This window comes from Lonchura striata, unplaced genomic scaffold, assembly GCF_046129695.1.
Source record: "Lonchura striata isolate bLonStr1 unplaced genomic scaffold, bLonStr1.mat Scaffold_123, whole genome shotgun sequence".
Taxonomy (NCBI): Eukaryota; Metazoa; Chordata; class Aves; order Passeriformes; family Estrildidae; genus Lonchura; species Lonchura striata.
This window is the reverse complement of record NW_027461088.1, coordinates 375,001-399,282: the sequence shown is the minus strand read 5'-3', so window position 1 is coordinate 399,282 and position 24,282 is coordinate 375,001. Positions and strand designations below refer to the sequence as shown.

Sequence of the window (24,282 nt, the reverse complement as noted above, 5' to 3'; positions counted from 1 at the left end):
CTTTTGAAATTCAAAGAGATGGAGAACACTGCCCAAAATCACCCCAGAACCCACAAATCCTCCAGAAGTTGAGTTCAGACTGTTCAGGGAGGGTGCAGCTGCCGGTGGCAGGATCAAATGAGACGGGTCTTGGTTCCAGAATCCATTTCTTACCCCCCGAAAGACAGGGTAAAGGCAGGGCCCTGGGGTTTGTATAGGGTATCCCAGGGGTGGAGTTAGGGTTTGGGTCAAGGGAGGAATTACTGGCAACACAAGAAGGGTGAGATCAAACTCCTGCCTCTTAGCAACAGGGGCACTCCACACAGAATGCGTCCCCAAATCCTAAATTCCCCCTCAGACTCCTGTGAAATGGTGCGACTTCCGATATTTTTGATCAATTTCTTTAATTTAACCCTGCTTTGTCTGTGTTTAAAGAATAAAGATGAATCAGAGGAAAATTAGGGCCAAACCAAAAGGATAACCAGTCAGGTTTGTTCCCAACATTGATCACAGGGAATGTGGGTCACCAGACCTGTGCCCAGTGTGGGTTCTGCAGTGGGGGATGGAGCTGGAGCAGAGCACAAAGCTTTTCCTGCAGTTGGGGTACTGGCAGGGTTGCCCTTACCGATGCCTTAGTTGGTGTTTGGTCAAGTCAGAGCCCTGGGTGAAGCTCTTCCCACACTGGGGACACTTGTAGGGCCTCTCCCCGGTGTGGATGCGCCGGTGCTTGACAAGGGTGGAGTTGTGCTTGAAGCCCTGCCCGCAGTCGGGGCAGCGGAAGGGCCTCTCATCTGTGTGAATGCGCTGGTGTTTGAGGAGATCAGAGCTGGTGTGAAACCTCTTCTGACACTCGGGACACTCATAGGGCCTCTCCCCAGTGTGGATGCGTTGGTGGATGATGAGTTCTGAGTTCCAACCGAAGCCCTTCCCACACTCCCCACACTCGTAGGCCCATTCCCCTGTGTGGATCATCTGGTGGCGGATCAGGTTGTTGCTCTTCCTGAAGCTCTTCCCACACTCCAAGCACTTGTAGGGCTTCTCCCCATCATGAAGCTTCTCAGGGACCACCAGCTTCAAGCTCTGGCTGAAGCTCTGCCCACCTTCCTGGCCCAGAGTGGGTCTTTCCTCCTCAGAGCATCCTGGGATGGGTTTGCAGACCCTCCTCCTGTGGTGTCGCTGGGGCTTTTCCTCCCTGTTGGATTCCTGTGCTGTGGAGCCGCTCAAAACAGCCTCTTGCATAAGGTTCTGCCGTGGGGATTTGTCCTCTCTGGTCTCCATCCTCAGCTTCTTGTCTGGGGTAAGAAGGACAAGGAGAGGACAGGATTTACCTCAGTGCCAGAGGGAAGGGCAAGGAGATCCCCGCAGTGCGTCCCCGGCAGGAGGGCACTGGCAGCGGGGCTGTCCTGCAGCTGGGGACCATGCTGGGCTGGGAGATGGAGCAGGAGAGAGGGAGAAAGGGGCACTGACTTCCACCTCACCTGCCTCGGTGTCCCAGGGCATCTTCCTCTTCCTCATAGCCTTCTCCATCTGGCAAAGGGTTGGGGATGGGAAAATCTGTTTTGGGAAGAAAACAAGGGATAAGCACAGTGAGGTTTGTACTGGTTTGAAGGCAAACCAGGGAGAGACTAAGACAGAATGACAATTTAATAAGAAAATTAAAATCAAGGCAATAATAGAGAAACACTGGCTTAATCTGACAAAGTCAGGATATAACCTGACACCCCAATAATAAGAGTGGTAGTAGCAGTCTGATGAAATGGTGACTGCAGTCCAGCTGGAGTGATGAACGTGATTCTGTCAAAGCAGTGATCCTGTAGAAGGGTCTGGTCTTCCTCTGCAGGTCCAGTGGTGCTTATGGAGCTCTTGTCCTCTGGGAATCCAGTAGGCAAGGTGAACCTGGTGTTGCAAATGGTGAGATTATATCCAGGTAGGAATGCTTGGTTCCTCCCCCTGGGTGGAGCATCCCACAATGGGATGATGTAATTTTATAAGTGCTGCAGTGACACTCAATGGCCCATTAACAGAAGATGGCCCCTGGAGGGCGTTATCAGGGCTGAGCCATGGAAGAGATAAAGAACACTGCCCCACCTGTTGATAACAGTTTATGGAGATGGTGACTGAAAACACTTTTGGTTACATCTGACATTGTAACCTGAAACAGTGAGGCAATCCCTGCTCGGGGTGGGGGGTGAACACCACCCCCCTTACCCAAACTGGCTCAGGTGTAAAACCCCCACCCTGGGAAGGCCACGCACACAGGGGACAATGTCACACTTGCCCTGACCCAGGGGAGATCTCTGTCCCTGTCACTCCCTTGCTCTCTCCCCTTTTCTCTTTCTTTGCATCTCTCTCTCTACCTCACATTTACTGATCAATAAAATCCACTTTGGATTTGGTGTTGTTAGCACCTTAATTGGGGCAGGGGCATCTCTCTAACAATTTTATTAAACAAACTGCAATATTATTTTGCACTGTGATTTCAGGGCACTGTTGTCTGACCCCAAGTTCCTTTGACAACAGCCTGGTTCCCTCCCCTACGGAGGTTCTGCCTCTTTCCGGAGGAACTCTTGGAAACTTGGATACAGCTTCCTCTGAGTGACTTTTATGAGGAAAGTGGAAGTTGTGGGTGGCCAGGGTAACGAAAATATGATACCAGCGAGACTGACAAGGATCATTCACCCCAAGGTGAGAAACACAAGGCTACTAAAGTCCTACAAGAAGCCCAGCTCAAGTTATTTTACAAATAACTCCTGAATTCACAGGCTTGGGAGGAGAATCATTATTTTCTTCATCCCTGTCACCTTTGTGACAGCTACACAGACCGTTCTCTTCCTTTTAATAATCTGTATTGGGTCAAATTTCCATGTTTCTTTTTTCGGAACCTGCCATCATCTGAGCTGGAGCTGTGCTGGAACTGATGAAATTTGGAATTACAACAGAATTGCTTCTGTTGTTGGTCTATTAATTTTTGGGATTTGTTTGTGTTTCCATCAGAAGTGACTTGTGGGAAGAGGAAATCTTCCTCAAGGCATTTTATAGAGGGTTAAATTTGATTTCTGCTGAGTTTGTTTTGTCCAGTGCTCAGAGGATGCTCAAGGGGTCTCTGGTTTTGGTTTGGCTATAATTTTCTTCTGATTTGTCTTTATAACTTAAAAACACCTGAAAAATGACTAAAAATAGTATTGACCAGAGATGTCAAAAGTCCCACCATTTAAAAGGCATTTGAGGTGGAATTTATGGTTTAGGTACATATTCTGGAGGATTTGTGGGTTCTTGGGGGATATATGGGACTATTCTCCAATCTTTCCATTCCAAATGCAAAGGTGGATTGGTCTGTCACCTCAAAATTACTCAATCCCATCTCAAAATGGCTGGTTCCCACCTCACTCCCATGCCAAAATTACTCAATTCCTCAGCCTCCAGGATGAGATGGGGTTGGAAGGCAATCGGGAGAAGTGAGATCCAAATCTGAGGGTGTGGGATCAGAATTGTGTGGGGCTGGGTGGGTGTGATTTATTTTTATAATAAATAAAACTATCAGAATTACTGATTTCTGTACCATTCAGTTTCTGTCAGTTCTGGTTTGCTTTCCAGAGTGCTGCCTTCTCAGCTGATTTTATGTCCTCCTGTCCCAGACTGAAAAGCAAGATGTGTTCTATTTGCCATCTGTATGGCAGTTGTCCTGTGTTAAGTGGGCAGTTTTTCCTTATCTCTTCCACAATCAATCCTCCCTCAGGGGAGACATCTGCTGATAATGGGCTATTGAATGTCACTGCATGACTGATGAGAACTATAACATCCCATTGTGAGATGTTCTGCCTGGAGGGAGGAGCCAAGCATTCCTACCTGCATCTAGTCTTGAGATTCTGGCCCACCAACACAGCTCTTTCTGTGCTGGATTTCCCAGAGGAACAGCTGCCTCTTCCTCTTTAGAAGAAGACACCCATTCCTACAGGATCACTTCTCCAACAGAACCACACCTAACACTCCTGGAGGACTGCACCCACAGTTCCCATTGGACTCCAGCCAACACCCTGTCCAACAGGGAGTTACATTGTATTCTCACTCTGTCATTGTTGTTTTAGTTTACTGCCTTGTTTATTTTATATTTTAATTTTCTTCCCTAATAAAAAACTGTTATTTCTGCTCCCATATTTTTACCTGAGAGCCCGCCTTAATTTCAAATTTATACCAATTCAGAAAGAGTCTACATTTTTCCATTTCAGGGGAGGCTCCTGCCTTCCTTAGCAGACACCTGTCATTCCAAACCAAAACACCTCCTTTCTCTCCTGCCTTCCTTTGCCTGCTCTGTTTCTCTCTCAGTGTCTCCTTTGACCCAGGGCAGCTCCCACCAAAGACCCTGCCCTGATTTCATTCCCAATCCATGAGCTACGACAATCATGGGTGAAGTTATGATGGCTGGCAGTGAAATGTCACTGTAGGATCAAGCTCTACTTGTTTTTTGGCTCTTTCATAAGAGCTTTTCCTTCAAGGGCAGGGACATATTTTCCTGGCTGGGAACTGGAATTCCAGCCCTGGGAGTGTGTGCCATGGATCCCAGAGGGGCATTCCCGAGGCTCCCAGGTGCTGCTCCTGCCGTGCCTCCCAAGGAGCTGTGCAGGGAAGGGGACAAGGTGCAGCAGCTGTGTTGGTTCTGCAGTGCCACAACAGCCCCTGGTTCCAGGAGTTTCCACACTGCCAACAGCAGTTCCTGGGTTCCATGATACCCTGCTGTGTCACCATGGATATTTGGTGTCATGAAGTTCTTCAGTGTCACAATGGCCACCTCGCTCCATGAGCTTCCACAGTGTCCAAATGGCCTCCTTGGATGGGCAGTGTCACCATGGACCATTGGCTCCTTGCAGCCCCACTGGGTCACCTTGGACTCCTTGGTTCCATGAGGTTCTGGGGGTGTCTCCATGGTCTCCTTGGATCCACAGTGAGACAATGGGCCACTGGATCCACATGGCCCTGCTGTGTCACCATGGCCCCTTGGTTCCATGGGACCCCAGGGTCACCATTGACTTCTTGCTTCCACGTCACCCCCTCAGTGCCAAAATGTCCCCTTCGTTCCATGGGGAACACAAAAGATTTATAGAAACATTGAGCAAATCCGGCTTAACACAGCTGGGAACATCTGTTTGTACTCCAAAGAGAGGTTAAAGGTGAGGCTGGCACCAGCAGCTTCCATCTGAAACATGGATCCAGGAAAAGAACCAGGACAGAGAATTCAGCTGGGAGACTCAGAGAATTCTGCTTTCAGAGATCATTTCTGGTCACACTGTTCCTTGTAGAAAGGTGACACCATTCCAGGCAGCCTGTACTGAGCAGGTGGTTCCTGAGTGGAGTTTGTTGTATGGGAAACCTGCTCAGGCTTTTCCATTCTTTCTTTCCCAAGAGGAAAACTTCTCCTGGGCCTGTGTGCAGGCAGAGCCCTGAGGATAGCAGGTGGGAAATGGTGCAATGGGCTGGGACATGGAGCTGCAGAGCTCAGGGACAAGGTTCTGCTGCAGGGCACAGGGATGTCAGTGCCAGTTGGGCGATGTCAGACATGGTGAGGATGGGGGTGAGGAGCAGCTTGTCCAAACAGGGTCAGTCCTCAAGGGGCTCATTCTTCTACATGCCCAGACCTCCTAAGGAGAACTTCAGTGTCAAGATCACCTGGGGAATGCTTCTATCAGCTCTTCACTGAACTGGAAACTAAGAATACTCACTTGATTAAAGAAAAAAATTCAGGAAGTGCACTTGGAAATCTTCTTCCTTTACAAGGACTCCAAACTGACTCCAATCAGCTGCACAAGCCCAGGAGATTTGCAGACAATTGGATGAAGACAAAGCCCCCCTGAAGGATTCCTGCATTTTGATGATCCCCATGGTGGATTTGGGGCTTAGTCCAGAATCCTCAGGCACTGAGAGAAGGCTGAAGAAGCTGCTCAAGGAGACATAAGTAAAACTCCAAGTCCCTTGGATCATCACTGGGCCCCACTGAGGGCAGGGACTGCCAAAGGCTCCCAGGGACTGGTGAGAGCAGATCCTTGAGGCCAGGATTGCAGGGAGCCCAAGGCTCAGAGCAGGGAACTGCAATGCTGAGCAAGGCCTGTGTGGGAGGGGACTTGGGAAACTGTCCCCCCGAATTACCCTGGGAGGTGACAGGTGTGTAGTTCCCTGCCTCCCCTGTTATCAATCAGTATGTCTGTCATCCCTTGGTGCTAGAAAATTCTTTGTTCTTTATACCTCCATTGGTTCCTTCCCTGAAGCCGCTCTTTCCCCTTACCCTCATTGGTTATAACCCTGCCACTCGACCCTGACTCTGCCCCCGAAGCCTTCCCTCACTGAACGCTTCATGCCTGGACCCTCCCTCTCTTGTCCCCGTTATAATCCCGATTCCGCCCCCTGTTCGACGCTCTCAGAGCGAGCTCCCTCCCGGAGTGGTTGTTTTCCCTTCGCTCCCTGAATTGCTGTTCCTCAATAAACCGTCCTGGAAAAAAGCCGCCTGTGAGCCGTCCCGCCTTCATAGAGGAAGATTTCATTACGCTATCCGGCTTCCGAGGACTCGGCTCTCTGACAAGCAGAGTGGTCAGAGACCCAGAAGCCTCAACTGGCGCCCGAACAGACTGGCCCCTCTCAGGAGTCAGCCGCAGAGCGTCTCCTCGGCTGCATCGGCTCTGTGATCCGGCTGCCCGAGGACGAAAAGCGCCGTTCGCCGCCAGTTCCACGAGCGGCTGCTCTTCGTTGAAGAAGATCGCCTACCTCGCGGGCTGCAGACACCTCGTCCTGGTTCGACTTCGAGTTTGGGAGCAGACTCCGAACGGGACGAGATCTGCGGCGCTTCCTCTCCCCCTCAGAGGCTTTTTCGTTTTGACAGCGGTCTTTTTTGTGGTGAGTTCCTGGTGCCCTGTCTGGCACCCGACCCTGTCTCTTTTCCTTTTCGTTTCTCGCTTTGTCTCTTTGGGGATTTCCTTTTTTCTGCAGTGAGAATGGGCAACCGCTTGTCTCCTGCCCGGCGGGATTTTTACCTCCACGTTAAATCCTCCCTTGTTTTGGGTAACATTTCTTTTAAAAAGAGGGACCTTAAGGCTTTTGTTAATCTTATTTTCGATAACTTCCCTGACACCTCCAGGGATGATTTTTCTTCTCTTATTTTCTGGGGAAATATTGGGAAACTGTTATACGCATTACAAGTAAAGGGGAATTTTTCTGTGGGGCATTTTTTTCCACTTTTTCATTCTATTTACACTTTATTTAAACAAAAGGGTGAGAGTTGGGTTCCCGGTTCTCCTAACCCTCATTCCGCCCCCCCCACTCCTAACTCGGTTTCCCCTAAGGGTGGGTCGGGCAGCAGATCCTGCCATAACCAGGCACAGGGCTGCTACCGTCTCCCTGCTGCTCCCCGCCCCACTCTGTCCTCTCCTCGTCCTGGGACTGGCCATCCCAGTGCGACTCTTTCCTCTCCCCAAAGCCCTCAAACCCCTGTACCCAGTTTAAAACCATGTTATTCGATTCCTGATCTCTGTCACCACACCTCACAAAATGGCGCCGGCCACATGGCCGAGCAGCCCGCCACCGAGGGACAAAATGGCGCCTCCTCTCCACCTCCTCACTCCCTTCGGGCCCCTGCCAGTCCCCCTCAGGTTCCACCCCCGTCGAGTGCCGCCCCTGCGTCGGGTCCCGCCCCTACCACCGCGTCGATTGTTACGTCGTCGGGACCCGCCCCTCCAGCCCCCATGGCCACACCCCTGGGTGGGCCCCCGGTGGGAGGGAACCCCCTGCCGGAAGGCCACACCCCGGTGGGAGGGAACCCCCTGCCGGAAGGCCACGCCCCGGTGGGTGAGCCTGGCCACGCCTCCCCTCAGGCCTCTTCTGGTTCCCACGCCACAGGAACCGGAAGTCGGCCTGGCCGGAAGCAGGCCATCTTGGCCTGCCGGGCTTCATGCCACCGAAGCCCACCGGCCAAGGGGAAGGTCCGAGCCCTTGCTCGTCCTGCCTCATCCTCCGATGAGGATGAGGACAGCGACAGCCCCCGGCCCACACCTAGGCCGGGAGGTGGGTGGGCCCGGATCAGGGCAGAGGCAATTAAGGATGGGGATTTAGAATTCGCAAGAGATCTGGGGCCGTTCGCAGCACCTGTGGTGAGGACCAGGGGGCAGCGGCCACACTGGGAGCAACTCCCATATGTGGAGATTAAAGAACTGAGGAAGGCTGCCAAAGACTATGGTCGAGACTCTCCTTTCTTTAAGAATGTATTGGACCTCACTTTCTCGGGCCATACATTGGTCCAGCATGACGTTAAATATATTGCCAAGTCCCTGCTCACTCCCACCGAGCTTTTATTGTGGGACATTCAATGGAGAAAGCTCCTCAAGCCTCTTCTGAAAAAACACAATTTAGCAGAGGCAATTGGAGAGGGAGAGGAAGCCATAGAAGCCCTGGCAGGGGAGGGGGAGTTCAGCCAGCCAGAGGACCAAATACTGTTACCCACGGAGGTCCTAGATGACATCAAGGAGGCTGGCCGAGCGGCACTGTTAAAAATCCCCGATGGGAAAACCCCGCTCCAGAACTTTTCAGCTATTACCCAGGGCCCAGAGGAATCTTTCATAAAATTCGTGGACCGGCTGAGGGAGGCCATCGACCGGCAGATAGACCATCCTGCAGCGAGGGAAGAGCTCCTGAGAAAGATGGCCATGACCAACGCGACAGCCGAGACAAAGAAGATATTAAGGACTTTACCTCAGGACCCCGAACCCACCATCGCACAGATGGTGGAGGCCTGCACGAAAGCCGCCTCCACCGAGACCACTGTCGCCCTTGCAGTAAGTAAGGGGATTGGGGAGGCGATGTTGACGATGAACACCATCCGGTGCTTCGGGTGTGGCCAGATGGGCCACATACAAGCCAACTGCCCATACTGGCCCCCGGAGCAACCACACTATTCGTACACACCCTCCCCAAGACCAATACCCAGGAACCCGATGCCCTACCATCAGCAGGCGGGAAACGGGTCGCGGAGCGCGGGGAGGGGCCGCGCAAGGACAACAAGTGGCCCCTCACAGCGCCCAGGCCTCCCCACCATCCGGGAGGACCGGTGGCCCAGCGGACAGTTCCGGAGGGTTGGCGGAGCCACGACGACGGGCTCCGCCTCTTCCGTAGAACCCACAACTTAAATTCAGACACTCACCGGGTCCTCAAAAGCTCCATCACTGTGACTCTCCAGGATGAGGACCTGGTGAGAGTTCCCGCTGGGTTCCTGGAACCCCCTTACCGTAATTGTGAGGTAACAGTGTTAATACTCGGAGATTGCAGGCTCACACCAGACCGTGTTACCGTCGTTCCTGAAGTGGTGTGTTTTCAGCCGGGGTCCGAGGTCACCGTCTCGGTCGTCTGCCATCAACCACCTTGCACCATCACCAAGGGGCTCCCCTTCGCTGCCATGTACCTCCTCGACGTGACCGACCTCACCGATCCACCAGCACAGGACTATTTCGCTGGACATGACTCCGGGGAAGACAATTTTGTCTTCCTCACACAAAATGTTTGCAAATCCAGACCAATGATTGAGACTGTTTTATCGCTTCAGGGAAAGTCCATCAAACTGGACCTGATGGCAGACACCGGGGCAGACGTCACCATCATACCCCGGTCAAAGTGGCCCCGCGACTGGGAGTTGGTGCCTCCTTGTGGCACAATCTCCGGAGTGGGAGGAGCTGTCAACTCCATGCGCAGCAAACACCTGGTAAGTGTGGAGGGCCCTGAGGGACAGATTGCCACCATTCGGCCTTTTGTTGTTTCATCTAACATCATGTTATTAGGCAGGGACGTTTTGTCCCAATGGGGTGCCCGCCTCGATATCCCTAGCCCTGCATGGGATTTTTAGTATGGGCCACTGCGGAGCGCACCTCCCCACTGCTGAATTGGAAGACCGATGTTCCAGTGTGGGTGGACCAGTGGCCCCTTGTGGAGGAGAAATTAAAAGCGCTCCATGAATTAGTAGAGGAGCAGGTTCGCCTGGGGCATTTAATACCCTCCACTAGCCCCTGGAACACTCCTGTCTTTGTTATTAAAAAACCTGGCAAAGACAAATGGCGCCTGCTCCAAGACCTGCGCAGGGTCAATGAGGTAATCGAGGACATGGGCCCCCTGCAGCCTGGCCTTCCCTCACCCTCCATGCTTCCCCGGGATTGGCAGCTCACAGTCATTGACATCAAGGACTGTTTTTTCAACATCCCATTGTATCCCGGAGATGCCCCCAGATTTGCGTTCTCCGTTCCTTCCATCAATAGGGCGGAGCCTTATAAGAGATACCAATGGGCCACTTTGCCCCAGGGAATGAAAAATTCTCCGGTGCTCTGCCAAACTTTTGTGGCCCAGGTGCTTTCGCCGATCAGAAAGCTATTCCCTGAAGCGATCATCCTGCATTATATGGATGATGTCTTGATCTGCGCTGAAACACAAGCTTATCTGCAGATCACACTTTCCAAAACTGTTAAAGCCATTAAAGCTGCAGGGTTTGAAATTGCTGAAGAAAAGATCCAGCTGTCAGCGCCATGGAAGTATTTGGGCTTTCACATTACGGGAAGGACTGTCGCGCCCCAATCTGTCACCGTCAAAGACGACCCACGGACCCTGCGGGATCTCCAGCAGATCTGCGGTACCATCACGTGGATCCGACCTCTCCTGGGACTCACCACGGAGGAGCTGGCGCCGCTCTTCAACCTGCTACGAGGAGATGGCGACCTAGCTTCCCCTCGCGAGCTAACACCTGCCGCCAAAGGAGCCCTGGAGAGAGTCGCTGAAGCCATACGATCCCGTCAGGCCCACCGTGTGGATCGGCTCCTTCCCGTCACCCTTGCCATACTGGGTAAGTGCCCAAACTTCCATGGTCTGCTTTTTCAATGGGACGCTGGGCGGAAGGACCCACTCCTTATCATTGAGTGGCTGTTTCTCCCGCACCAACCAGCGAAAACTATTTCAACTCCTGCAGAGTTAATAGCTAGGATAATAATAAAGGCCAGACAACGCCTCCGGACCCTCGCAGGGTGTGACCCGGCGTGCATTTACCTACCTCTTAATTTGGAACAATTGGAATCCCTGCTTCAGACAAACAAAAGTTTGCAAATTGCTTTAGACAGTTACCCTGGACAGATTTCCATTCATTACCCTAAACATAAAATATTCAAAGACACGTTATATTTGGCCCCAAAGTCATTCAAAAATAAAACACCTATTAAAGGTGCTCTCACGGTGTTCACCGATGGGTCGGGAAAATCCCACAAATCGGTGATCACTTGGAAGGACCCGGAGAGTCAGAAGTGGGAGTCTGACATCCAACTGGTTGAGGGTTCCCCCCAGATCGCAGAACTTGCTGCGGTCGTGAGAGCATTCAAAAAATTTCAGCAACCTTTCAATCTGGTAACAGATTCGGCTTATGTTGCCGGGGTAGCAGAACGGGCAGAACACGCCCTGCTCAAAGAAGTTCAAAACAAACAGTTATTCGATTTGCTCACGGAATTAATCTGGCTGATCTCCCACCGAAAGCAACTCTATTATATTATGCACGTCCGGGCTCACACAGACCTGCCAGGAGCTATTGCAGAGGGGAACCGGATGGCCGACCTCCTTGCAATGACATCTCATTACTCTGCACCTGCACTTTCATTAACCTTACCAGACATCTTTGCACAGGCAAGGCTCAGCCATGCGTTTTTCCATCAAAATGCACCTGCCCTTGCCCGACAATTTAAAATATCAAAAGAACAAGCCAAAGCCATACTAGCCACATGCCCAAGCTGTCAGTCCTTCGCCCTTCCACCGCTGCCAACGGGGATAAACCCCCGAGGGTTGGCAGCATTGGAGCTGTGGCAAACAGACATCACTCACTATAATCCTTTTGGCCGCCTGAAATACCTGCATGTGTCCATAGACACATTTTCTGGGGCCGTGTTCGCGTCACTCCACACTGGTGAGAAAACAAAAGATACCATCAAACATCTATTCATGGCATTTGCCACATTAGGAGTCCCAAAAGCCATCAAAACGGACAATGGGCCTGGATTCACCTCGACAAGATTCGCACAATTTCTACAACAATGGGGAATTGCCCATTCCACCGGCATTCCCCATAACCCCACAGGACAGGCAATAGTGGAACGCTCCCACAAAGAGTTAAAAAGGCTGCTAGAACAACAACACGATTCGGCTCTGGCCATGACGCCAGTTGAAAGATTATGCAAGGCACTTTATGTTCTTAATTTCTTAAATTGTTCTGACCGAGAGCCGAATCCCCCTGCACTCAGACACTTTTGCAATAACACCAGAGCAGTTTTGAAAGAGCGTCCGCCAGTCCTCATCAGAGACCCAGAATCAAAAATCATCTCAGGGCCGTACCCTCTGATAACGTGGGGGAGAGGGTACGCTTGTGTTTCCACAGCCCAGGGTCCCAAATGGATTCCTGGAAAATACGTCAAACCGTACCTGGAGAGCACTACCACGGACCCCCCAGCGAAGAGCAACCCAGCGACCCCATCACAATCACCACCAGATAATGCAGTGGCGTGGCGACGGAGAAAAAAGAAGAGGACCGGAAGACCACCCAACATCGTCTCCCGGGTCCTCATCACAAGGACATACCTACCTCTGCAAGACTTAACAACTTCCGCCACCCCATCCCCTCCTGTGCCGTTCCCTCTACCCTCATACCTAACCCGTCATCCCTTTACCCCTCCGTCCTGAAATTTATTTTTATTTTAACCCAAAAGGGGGAGCTGGGGGAGGGGAGGGAACCAAATGTATGTTGGTAATATTGTTTTGTTTAATTTTAGTACTAGGATGGCTGCCAGAACATCATCCACCCAAAAGAAACAACAGAAGATGTCCCACTGCGCCCAGCTGGTTGCAGCCACGCTTTCCATCCTCCTGTGGCTGCATGTAGCAGATGGCTGGGTGGTACCACAGCCGAAAGAAAACGTCTGGATCACGCTGGCAAAGTCCTTGCAGCAGGATAACCTATGTCTGGCCATGGGCAACGTGGACAATCCCCTGTCCACTTGCCTGGTAGGGGTCCTCTTGGTAGCTGATGATTGGCCGGTATCCAATTCCGACCTGCTCCGAACCACGGGTAGGAGGCCTAACCCGGTCGATACTTGGGATGAGTGGACCAAAATTTTGCCCAACAGCAAAGAGGAACCCCAAGAATTGGACTTACTGGGGTCCTCCACAGCTAGATATTGTGTCAAATTCTATTATAGGAGGCCAAGTCAAAATTGGCACGGAATTGACTTGGCCAAAAACACATACCGGAAAGATGTAACACCTATCAGTAAAAAATATAACAGCCAAACCTGGTGCAATTATACTAGCCAGGTGATTTCGGTTTCATCCACTCATCCCAAGACATTGCCCAGGGGGATGTTTCTTATCTGTGGGGACAGAGTATGGTCGGGAATTCCATCTCGGCTCCAGGGAGGCCCATGCAGCCTTGGCAAGCTTGCTACCCTCACTCCAAACAGAACTCAAATTCTAGATTGGAAAAAAGAAAGACAATTGGCACGCACCAAAAGATCATATGCTCAATTCGACGAAAATTGTGACTCCGAAGTTTACGATTGGGGAAAAACAAAGAGGGTCGCTGTATCCATCTTTTTACCATGGTATGCAGCAGCTAAGGCCCTCGGTGAGCTTTCTCACCTGGAGTGTTGGATAAGTAAGCATGCCAACGCCTCGTCTGCCGCCCTCTCCGATCTTCTGGCAGACCAGCAAACCACCAGGCAAGCCACATTACAAAACAGAGCAGCTATTGATTTCCTGCTGCTCGCCCATGGCCACAGCTGCGAGGACTTCGAAGGATTGTGTTGCTTCAATTTAACATCACGGAGCACTTCCATCCAAGCCAACATCCAGCGGATCCGGACCGAAGTACAGGACATCAAAACGGAAACTTCGGCTGTAGACCCCGTCCACAAACTATTGATGCAGTGGGGCATTCCCAGGTGGGCAGCCTCCATTTTAAAAGGACTCTTTTGGATTTTCATAATTATCCTTCTCATTTCAGTTGCCTTAACCATCTTCAAAAAGACGCTTACCAAGACTTTGGCAAATATTTATTTAATTAACAAGAACGGGGGAGATGTGGGAGGGGACTTGGGAAACTGTCCCCCCGAATTACCCTGGGAGGTGACAGGTGTGTAGTTCCCTGCCTCCCCTGTTATCAATCAGTATGTCTGTCATCCCTTGGTGCTAGAAAATTCTTTGTTCTTTATACCTCCATTGGTTCCTTCCCTGAAGCCGCTCTTTCCCCTTACCCTCATTGGTTATAACCCTGCCACTCGACCCTGACTCTGCCCCCGAAGCCTTCCCTCACTGAACGCTTCATGCCTGGACCCTCCCTCTCTTGTCCCCGTTATAATCCCGATTCCGCCCCCTGTTCGACGCTCTCAGAGCGAGCTCCCTCCCGGAGTGGTTGTTTTCCCTTCGCTCCCTGAATTGCTGTTCCTCAATAAACCGTCCTGGAAAAAAGCCGCCTGTGAGCCGTCCCGCCTTCATAGAGGAAGATTTCATTACGCTATCCGGCTTCCGAGGACTCGGCTCTCTGACAAGCAGAGTGGTCAGAGACCCAGAAGCCGCAGGCCTGGGCTGGCTGGGGGAAGCAGAAAGGCCAAGCCCTGAGCCCAGCCTGGCACAGCAGGGCCTGTCCCTCACGGGTGGCTCGGGGCTGTTTGTGGGGCAGGGGAATGTGAGGGGCAGCAAGGACAAATGTCACAAACCTGTGTGACCCTGTAGATCCTCATGGAACCAAGGGGCCAGTGTGACACTGTGCTGCCTCATGGAATCAAGGAGACCATTGTGGAACTCAGAGACCCCAAGGAACCAAGGGTCCATGGTGACCTTGTGCAGCCGCAGTGTCACAGAGGAGCCGTTGTGACACAGCGAGGGCACACGGAGTCGAGGGGCCACTGTGACACATCAGGGCTTTGTGGAACAACTATGCCACTGTGACATTGTGTCCTGGGTTGTAAGATAAGCTTGTATTCTATTTGCCATCTGTTGGAAGTTGGGCAGGTTTGTTATCTCTCAAGAAGAATGGTTTGCTGGAAGAGGTAATGGTTTGTTAATGGGTCATTGGCTGATTCAATGCAGGGCTGGTAACATAACAACATCCCATTGTGAGATGTTCCACCCAGAGGGGGAAGCCAAGCACTCTTTTATTGTATAAAGGGGTAGCTTTTGGGGAGACGAAGCAGCTCTCTCTTTGCGGGATTTCGCAGAGAAGCAGCTCCTTCGGCAGGACTCCCGAGAGAAGCGTCTCCTTCGGCGGGATTCCCAGAGAAGCGGCTGGAGCGCGGTGAGGCAGTGGCGGCGGAGCTCGGAGGCAACCCCGGCGCAGAGGAAGACCGGCCCCACTGCCACCAGATCTTCAGAGAAAACTATACCCTTCTAAAGATCACCACTTCAGCTGCAATTCATCAGCCACTGCAAGAGGAGCAGCTATCATTTCGACCGGATTGCTACCAGCACCCCGAATCCTCAGGTTGTGGACTTTTTCACTAGTTTTGTTTGTACCGATTGCATTTGCCTTTTTAAATTGTTATCTAGTTTTCTCCTAGTAAAGAATTGTTACTCCCATTCCCATATCTTTGCCTGAGAGCCTTTTAATTTAAAAATCCTAGTAATTCGCAGGGAGGGGGTTTACCTTCTCCATTGCACAGGAGGCTTTTGACCTCCTTCACAGACTCCTGTCTTGTCGAACCAAGACACATTGCAAGGCCTCATGGAAGCACGGGGCCACTCTGACACTGCAGAATCAAGGGGAACATTGAGACACTCCAGGGCTTCATGGAACCAAGGAGATCATTGTGACATTGTGGGGTTCCACGCAACCAAGGGAACATGGAACAGGTCTGGCTACCTTGACCACCCAGGGGCCAATTCTCATCTCCCTATGAAACACTGGGACCATGTGCTTTTCTTTCTTATGGGAAAAAAACATTCACCTCAACTAGGGGCACATGGCCAAAATTGGGCATTTGATGCCAGAATTCCCTATATCCAAGGATAGCTCCCAGATAAAAGCTGCCAGGACTGGCAAGTCTGGCTGGCCTTGTCTTCCTGAGGGCTGGCATTTATTTGCCTCAGAAACATGGGGGCTCTGTGCTTTCCTTCCTAAAGAAATGGCCAAAACTAAGATTCCACCTCCGAAATGCCATATGGCCAAGGATAGCCCCTAAACAAAAGGGGCCAGGAGAGCCAGATCTGGCTGGCTTGGCCTAAGGCAACCTCTCATCTTCTTCCAGAACACTTGGACTGCACGCTTCTCATACCCATGGGAAAAAAACCCATCTATCTTGACCAGGCGCCCATGGCCAAAACTGGGATTCCACCTCCAAAACAACATACAGCCAATGATTGCTCCCAAGTGAAATGCCAGGAAAGACAAGTCTGGCTGCCCTCGGACCCTTGGGGGCTGTCTCTCACCTGCCTCGAAACACTGGGGCTTGCTGCTTTCCTTCCTATGGAAATGAACTGTACTTATGTATGAAGAAATGACCAAAAATGGAATTCAACCTCAGAAATTCCCTATATCCAAGGGTTGCTTTCAGACAAAAGCTACCAGGACAGAGAGGTCTGGCTGCCTTAGGCCTTTGATGGCTGCCTTTCATCTGCCCCTCAAACACCCGTGTTCCATCCATTCCTTCCTCCATAAAAGAACCATCCTTCTCCTCCAGGTGTCCATGTCTGAAACTGGGATGCCACCTCTAAAATTCCCTATATCCAAGGGTTGCTCCCAGCCAAAATCTGTCAGTACCATCAAGTCTGGCTGGCCTTGGCCTCTCGTGGCTGCCCCTGCAACACTGGGGCTCGGTTCTTTCCTTCCCATGGAAATCACTGTGACACTGTGGGCACCTCATGGAACCAAGGGGATCATTGTGGCATCACTGGAGCCCATGGAACCAAGGGGCCATGGTGACACCGCGGGGCTTCATGGACCCAGAGACCATTATGACTCTGTGGGGCCTGATGGAACCATGGAGAGCATTCCGACCCTTCAGGGCCCCGTGTCACCAAGGGGGCATTGTGACACCTCAGGGCCTCCTGGAAGCAAGGGACCATTGGGACACTGTGAGGCCCCATGGAAGTGAGGGAACATGGACCAGGTCTGGCTGGCTTGGCCTTCCAGTGGCCATCTGACAGGTCTGGCTGATCTCAGAATGTCAAGGTCTGCCTCTCATCAGCTCCTGGAGCACTGGAGCTCCATGCTCTCCTCTGTATGGAAATAGCTGTCTGTTATTTCACATGTCCATTGCCAGAATTGGTACCCTCCCTACAAAATTTCCTATTTGTAAGGGTATCTCTCAGAACACAATCTGGTGGCTCTGGCTGGCCTTTGCCTCTTGTGGTCACCTCTCATCCGCCCCTAAAACAGTGGTGCTCTGTTTCTTCATTCCTGTGGAAAAAAAAAACTGGTCTTCACGTCTGGGGACCATGGCCAAAATTAGAATTAGCCACCGAGCCCAGCCGGGATCACAGAACTATCTGCAGCCCTGGGCAGATATTGACTCTGCCAGTGCTGACATCCTCCCTCCAGTGAGAGAAAAGGACACAGGGCAGGGAGCAACATGAACACACCGAGGGCAGGGAAGGGGAAGTTGAGTCTCAGAATGGAGGGATGAGTGGATGCCTTGATCTTGGGGCTGAAATCCTCTGCTGAAGCTATGGAGAAGGATGTCATTGATACATCAGACACTCCTTTTCCCTATAAGGCATTGAAAAGTATGGGGAGATGACTTGTTCAGCAAAGGCCTCCATGCTAAAGTGAGCAAATGTTGCAGTAGGTGTGATATCATGAGAAGTTTGAACAGAGAAAGAGAGAAGAGTGATGAGACCCTGTGCCCTCAGGAAGAGGAAGACCTCTGTTCCCAGAGATGAAGATGATTTCAGAAATAGGTGAAAATAACTTTTGCTATTAAACAGCTCATCTTTTAAGTAATATCCCATAACATTGGCTATAAAGACAGCTGTGGGAAAAGCTGTGGAAAAATGGGAGGGACTTCACAATTACAGATTTTCCTGGGCATCTGCTATTCATGGAAATTAAAAGCCATGAGATAACTGTTTTCTTGTGGAGAAGTCTCCATAACATTAACAAGAGGAACTTTTCTCCCTTTTAGCTGACAATTTAGGTTTGATCTCTTTACACTGTCAGGTTGTACGAAGAGGGGAAGTGTTCTGAAAGTTTTGTCCTGATTATTTTTACCCTTTCGTTTAGTTACTGTTAATAAACTTTTCTTTAGAAATTTAAAAGTTTATTTTAAAGTTCTGAGCCTACTTTGCCTTTCTCCTAATCCTATCTCACAGCAGAAAATGAGTAAGTATATTCTAGCGAGTGCACTGGTAATTAGCCAACACTGAATCCACCACACTAATTAATGCATTGGCCAAGAAATCTCAAATTGGCAAACCAAAACCACTACAGAAACTTCCTGTCATGGTTTGACACTGGCACAATGCCAGTGCCCCCATGAAAATGTGATCCCTACCTTGAATGCTGTGAAGTGGATCCTAGAATAGAGCAAAGCAGGCCCAAGCTTAATAACAGGAAAAAAACTTTATTAAACTACTGCTACAAAAGAAAAGAGAAAACTAAAGAAGGGGGAAAAAAAACCACACAAAGATCCAAATGAAAACCTTGCAAAACATTCCTCCCCCCACCACCCAACTCCAACAAACCACAGTGAGACACAATCTGGACCCCAATCAGGTTTCCACCCTCCAAACAACCGATACTCAGTCCATCGAGGGAACAGAGTTTCTCCTGTGCCACAGACCCCCCAAGAAACACAGCTCCACATCCTGTGCTTCCATGTCACACATGGCACCGCCCGGAGAAAAAGTTTGCCATGGTGACCCTTCTCCTTTCCATGCACAGTGCTCTCACCACAATGCATGGATGGACAGACTGCTTTTAGGATTTTTCCTTTCAAGGATGCCCTGCCAAGAGGGGAGAAAACAACAGTTCAGTTTTTCATTGTTTGGGACCACAGTCCCCCCCATTTTCCCCTGGGGCCGAGGGCTCAAGAACAGAGATCTTCTTCTCTTCTCTTTCCTTTCCAGGGCAAGGGGGCGCCACCACAAACCCCCTAACCTTTTCTCTGTTCACTCCAATTTTGTCTTTTTCCCAGCCGAAGCAGGTCTCTTGACTCACTGGCATCATCCCAAAACACAGTCCCTCTTGAAGGAGAAGATTGGTTCAGGTTGTGGCTAACACGGAAAAGTCCAGCCAAAAGCCACTCCTTGTCCCCCTCCCCTCTAGAATTCCTCCTTCCAACATCCGAGGGTCCAAGGTGTCCCTCTTCCTCTCTTTCAAACCGAGGAGGGGAAAGGAAAATTCACAAAGCTTTCATTTTCTCAAGAAAGGGTTAAAAGTCTGAACTCCCAGGGATGGCTCGATGCCCGGACATCCAGCAACTCCCACACAACTGGGCACCTTGGAGCTCCCCCCGCTCCTCCTTCCTTGCGGTGGAATTGCTGACAGGACAGGATCGCTGCCGTCTCTTTCTCTCTCCCCCTCCGGAGAGAAACCGGGGGGGGGGGGAAATGGAGACATCCCAGATTTCTTCCACCCTTCCATCTGCAGGGGCCAGCCCGGTTCCAGTCCTTCACCACCCTTGGGGCCTACCTTTCAGGCCATGGGGGCTTCCCCTCCCCCACCCAGCTTGTGGCTGGGCAGGGGAGGTTTGCACTGCACGCTGACCGGAACCAAAGAGAGCGAGTTCCCCTGGGAATTCTGCTTTCAACCCCTCTGTGTTCTCAGAGGCGTGTCTACTTTCAATTGGTCAATATCTAAATTGACCTCTTCCTTCCGGAAAAAAATTCTCTTTCCGTGTCAAACCACGACACTTCCTGATCCACTGCCCCAGACAAGAGAGAAATCAAGGCAGAGCCATGGTTTGTCAGGACTTGTTTGATCCGAATGAGCCCCATGATGCATTTGGAGCTGAGCCCTGGAATCTCACAGCCTGAGAGGAGATTGCACAAACCTTTACAGGAGTAAAAGTCAAGAGGAAACACCCAAGGTGTCTCAAGGCATTAATGGGACCCACTGAGGTCCATCCCCAACACAGAGTCTTCGTGGATTCCTTGGAAAAGAGAACTGGAGACCAGGATGGCACAAAAACCTCTCAGAAACTGAAAATGGCACAAAAACCTCTCCGTTTTGAAAGGACAATCCAAAGTACCCTAAGAACCTTGAGGATCTCAAAGCATTAATGAGCCCCACTGAGTGTCAGTACAAAGCTCTCATGGGACTCCTTAAAGCAGATAATTGGGGCCATGATTGCATAAACCTCTCAGAGACTCCAAGGCAAAAGCCAAACCCAAAGTCCTTTGAAAAGCCTGCAGTCTCTGGGAGCATGAAGGAGCCCCCAGGGCCATTCCTGACCAAGGCTCCCCAGGGACTCCTTCCAGCAGATCCTTGAGGCCACTGGGATGTGGGCTAGGGGGGGATGCTGAGGGCAGGACCAGGGGCTGACAGTGCCCAGCCTGGCTGGGGCTGTGCCAGGAGGCCCCAGGGCCTCAGGACAAGGTGTCTCCTCACAGCCCTTGGTGGCACAGACCCTGCTGTGCCCCAGGGCACCAAGACTTGGCTTCTCTTTGTCCCCACCTGCCATCAGTGCCTCCAGTTCTCTGCTCTGCCTGGGGCCTGGGGACACTTTCTCAGTCGTGTCTCCCGGTGGGACCCATTAAAAGTCCCAGAAACTTTGGAGCTGGATTGCAACTTGGAGTTCTGCAGAGGTTTCTGCAGCTCCCTCTCAGGGCCTGATGTTCAGGGCCTGAGCACAAAGCCCCAGAGGGTCATTAAAGTCCTTGTGCTGTGTCTGTGCTGCTGAGCTGGGCCGGGCTCCTGGCACAGAGGGTGATCCTGGTAACCAAGCAGAGCTTCAAAAGCACATTCCTCTTGCTGAGCAGCTCTTCTCCCAGCCCAGCAGGGCTGGGGCACTGCCTGCAGCCAGCCCGGGCACAGCACAGAGGCACAGAGAGCTTCAATCAGTCAGGGCTGGGAAGGGGCTGAGAAGTGCCTGGGGCAGAATCACTGCCAGCCCTTGGCACAGGAACCTCTGGCTGCAGGACAATGCAGCTGCAGCTCCTGCAGTGATCTCCTAAAGCTGGAACATGCCAATGCCCACAGAGCCTGTGAGTGCATTCTCTGCTCATCTCCTGTGCAGAGCAGCCAGCAGGGCTGTCCTGCAGAGCAGGGTCCTGCAGCCCAGGTCGCTGTGCTGGGCCAGGGACTCTGCTGCCTGCCAGGGACAGCTCTCAGCCGGCCCTGGAGCTGCTCCCAGCGCTGGCCAGGAGCTGTGGGGGGAAGGAGCCACCCTGAGCAGGGCAGGTGCTGCTGCTGACAGGGGCTGGCTGGGGCAGGGCTGCTCCCAGCTCCAGACCAGCCTGGGCACAGCTCCGGAGAGCACTTCCCAAAGGTAAGCCTGGGATTGCTGTAAAGATCAGGAGCTTTCCAGATGGTGTTTTCAATTTCGTTGTTGGAGAAGGATGGGAAGGTTGGGGTGATGACAAAAAGTGTTCTGCTTTTTATATATTTTTCAATATATTCATAGCTCTGCAAATTACTATGATTTAGTTATAAAACTATAATCCTTACATAACTCTATTAAACTGTTAAGTGGCTCTTCTAAACTACTATTATGTACTTATATAATTGGAATCCTTAGCTGTGTCTACTATGTTTTCTTCCTATCTCTCAGATTTTACACCAATAAGCTGACTGTCTAAATACATTCCTGAAATACTGTATAGTCTAATTAGGAGGGAGTGGATCTACAAGAACAGCATTTGGTTTTTGACCAGAATATGAGCAGTCATAACAAAAAGTGGGGCAAAGAAGCCCTTTGACCTACTCCAATGGGTTGATCCAGGGGGGTGTAACTTGGGCAACTGAATCTCCTATTGGATGTTCCTGTTAAATATCCTAATAGATTAACCTTAATAATTGTTGAAATCAGTGGCTGGGTGTGCCCCATCCCCACTGGGACACCTGGAACCTTCCAATAAAAGTCTGTTTTTTTCTTTAATGTTGTAACACTATTGCAAGTGCTTTTTTTCTCTTTTAATTGTAGATAACAGGGGGATGAGAGAAGCAGAACAGGAATTGTAGTCCCAGAATCACAGAATATTCTAAGTTGAAACGGACACACAGGATCATCAAAGGAATGTTTGAACATTTACAGAGACTCCAGAACTGTGACTTTGGGTGGTCAGTGTCTCTGCTGGGAGCCTCCCAAAGGGCCTTCAGCCACTCCTCAGCCCTGGGCAGCAGCAGCATCACCTCTGCAGGGCCCAGCAGGGCTCTCCTGAGCTGCCCTTGCCCAGCTGCACACAGAGCCTGCCCCAGCCAGGGCCCTGCACACAGGCAGGTTTCTGTAGGGCCGGGCCGAGGGCACACAGGGTGGGATGGGCTCTGTGAGCGCTGGCAGGGACAAGGCACCTCTCAGGAGGGGATGTCCAGGCCCAGGGAGATGCTCAGGGAAGCAGAGGGGGCTGAGCAGAGCAGTGCTGGGGGAACAAGCCCATCCAGCCCCTCACCTGCCCTCAGCCACAGGGAATCCTTTACCTCTTTCATCTCTCAGTGGCAAACTCTGAGTGCAGCAGGAATGCTGGGGAGTTCTGACCTCAGAGAGAAAGGAATGATCTATGGGTAGGATAACAATTCCTTAAACCAACTCCTGACATCTGTTTTGTTTCCCTTAGAAGTATGAGTGCAGATGGTATCAAGCCTCTCTGCAATAGGAATTACTCCCCTAATAAATCCTGAATATCCAGCCTTGTCTCTCTGCCACATGGCCACAAACACAGGGCAGCAGGGCAGAGATGGCTCCTTGAGAGCCCCCACGCACTGCCCTGGCTGCTTCTGGCACATTCAGCCAGCACAGCCGGAGCTCAGGCAGGGACCTGGGTGAAGGTTTTCCCAGAGCAGGAACAAGGGTGGCTGAGTCCCAGCAGGACAGGCTGCAGGGAATGGCCCAGGTTTGGCTCCAAGCAGCCTCTCCTGACTTGTCCCTGTCCTTTCTCCATGAATAGGTGCCCATGTGCAGCCACAGCAAATGTCCAACAGCAGCTCCATCAGCCACTTCCTCCTGCTGGCACTGGCAGACACGCGGCAGCTGCAGCTCCTGCACTTCTGCCTCTTCCTGGGCATCTCCCTGGCTGCCCTCCTGGGCAACGGCCTCATCATCAGCGCCGTAGCCTGCGGCCACCACCTGCACACGCCCATGTTCTTCTTGCTGCTCAACCTGGCCCTCAGCGACCTGGGCTCCATCTGCACCACTGTCCCCAAAGCCATGCACAATTCCCTCTGGGACACCAGGAACATCTCCTACACGGGATGTGCTGCTCAGTTTTTTTTTTTCCTTTTCTGTGCTGCAACAGAACATTTCCTGCTGACCATCATGTGCTACGACCGCTACGTGTCCATCTGCAAACCCCTGCACTACGGGACACTCCTGGGCAGCAGAGCTTGTGCCCACATGGCAGCAGCTGCCTGGGCCAGTGCCTTTCTCAATGCTCTGCTGCACACAGCCAATACATTTTCCCTGCCCCTGTGCCATGGCAATGCCCTGGGCCAATTCTTCTGTGATATCCCACAGATCCTCAAGCTCTCCTGCTCCAATTCCCACCTCAGGGAACTTGGGCTTCTTGTGGTTACTAGCAGTTTATCATTTTGTTGTTTTGTGTTCATTGTTTTCTCCTATGTACAGATCGTCAGGGCTGTGCTGAGGATCCCCTCTGAGCAGGGATGGCACAAAGCCTTTTCCACCTGCCTCCCTCACCTGGCTGTAGTCTCTCTCTTTGTCAGCACTGCAGAATTTGCTCAACTGAAGCTCGCATCGATGTCCTCCCCATCCCTGGATCTGGCCCTGTCAGTTCTGCGCGAAGAAATCCTGCTCAGCGTGGGCAACTGAGCCCTTGAAGGACTTAGTGTCAGGTCAAGGCTTGCTTTCCCTCCCAAAGCCTTCCCTTGGCAGCCTTGGGCAGGGGATTCATCCTCCCTCCCTCCTCCTTCCCACAGACTTGCTCAGAACCACTCCATGGGCACTTTCCATTCTCTGTGTCCGTCCTCAAGTGCATTGCCAACCTGGGTCAGTCCTGGCCCTGTCCTGAGCTCCCAGGAGCTCACAGGCTGAGATGGCAACGCTCAAACACACCAGGGTCCTGCCCCTGCCAGCAGCACCCCCACAAGCAGCAGCGGCAGCAGCAGCAGCAGCAGCAGCAGCAGCAGCAGCAGCAGCAGCAGCAGCAGCAGCA

The 24,282-nt window shown here is 51.6% G+C and overlaps 1 protein-coding gene across 1 annotated transcript in view; it reads right to left on the bottom strand.

The window, feature by feature from the left end:
* LOC110484679 (uncharacterized) overlaps positions 1–24,282 on the bottom strand; it is a 351,442-nt gene that overhangs the window by 67,120 nt on the left and 260,040 nt on the right. The window contains 1 exon segment of the mRNA XM_077790604.1: positions 660–1,033. Coding sequence (XP_077646730.1) covers positions 660–1,033 — 374 coding nt within the window.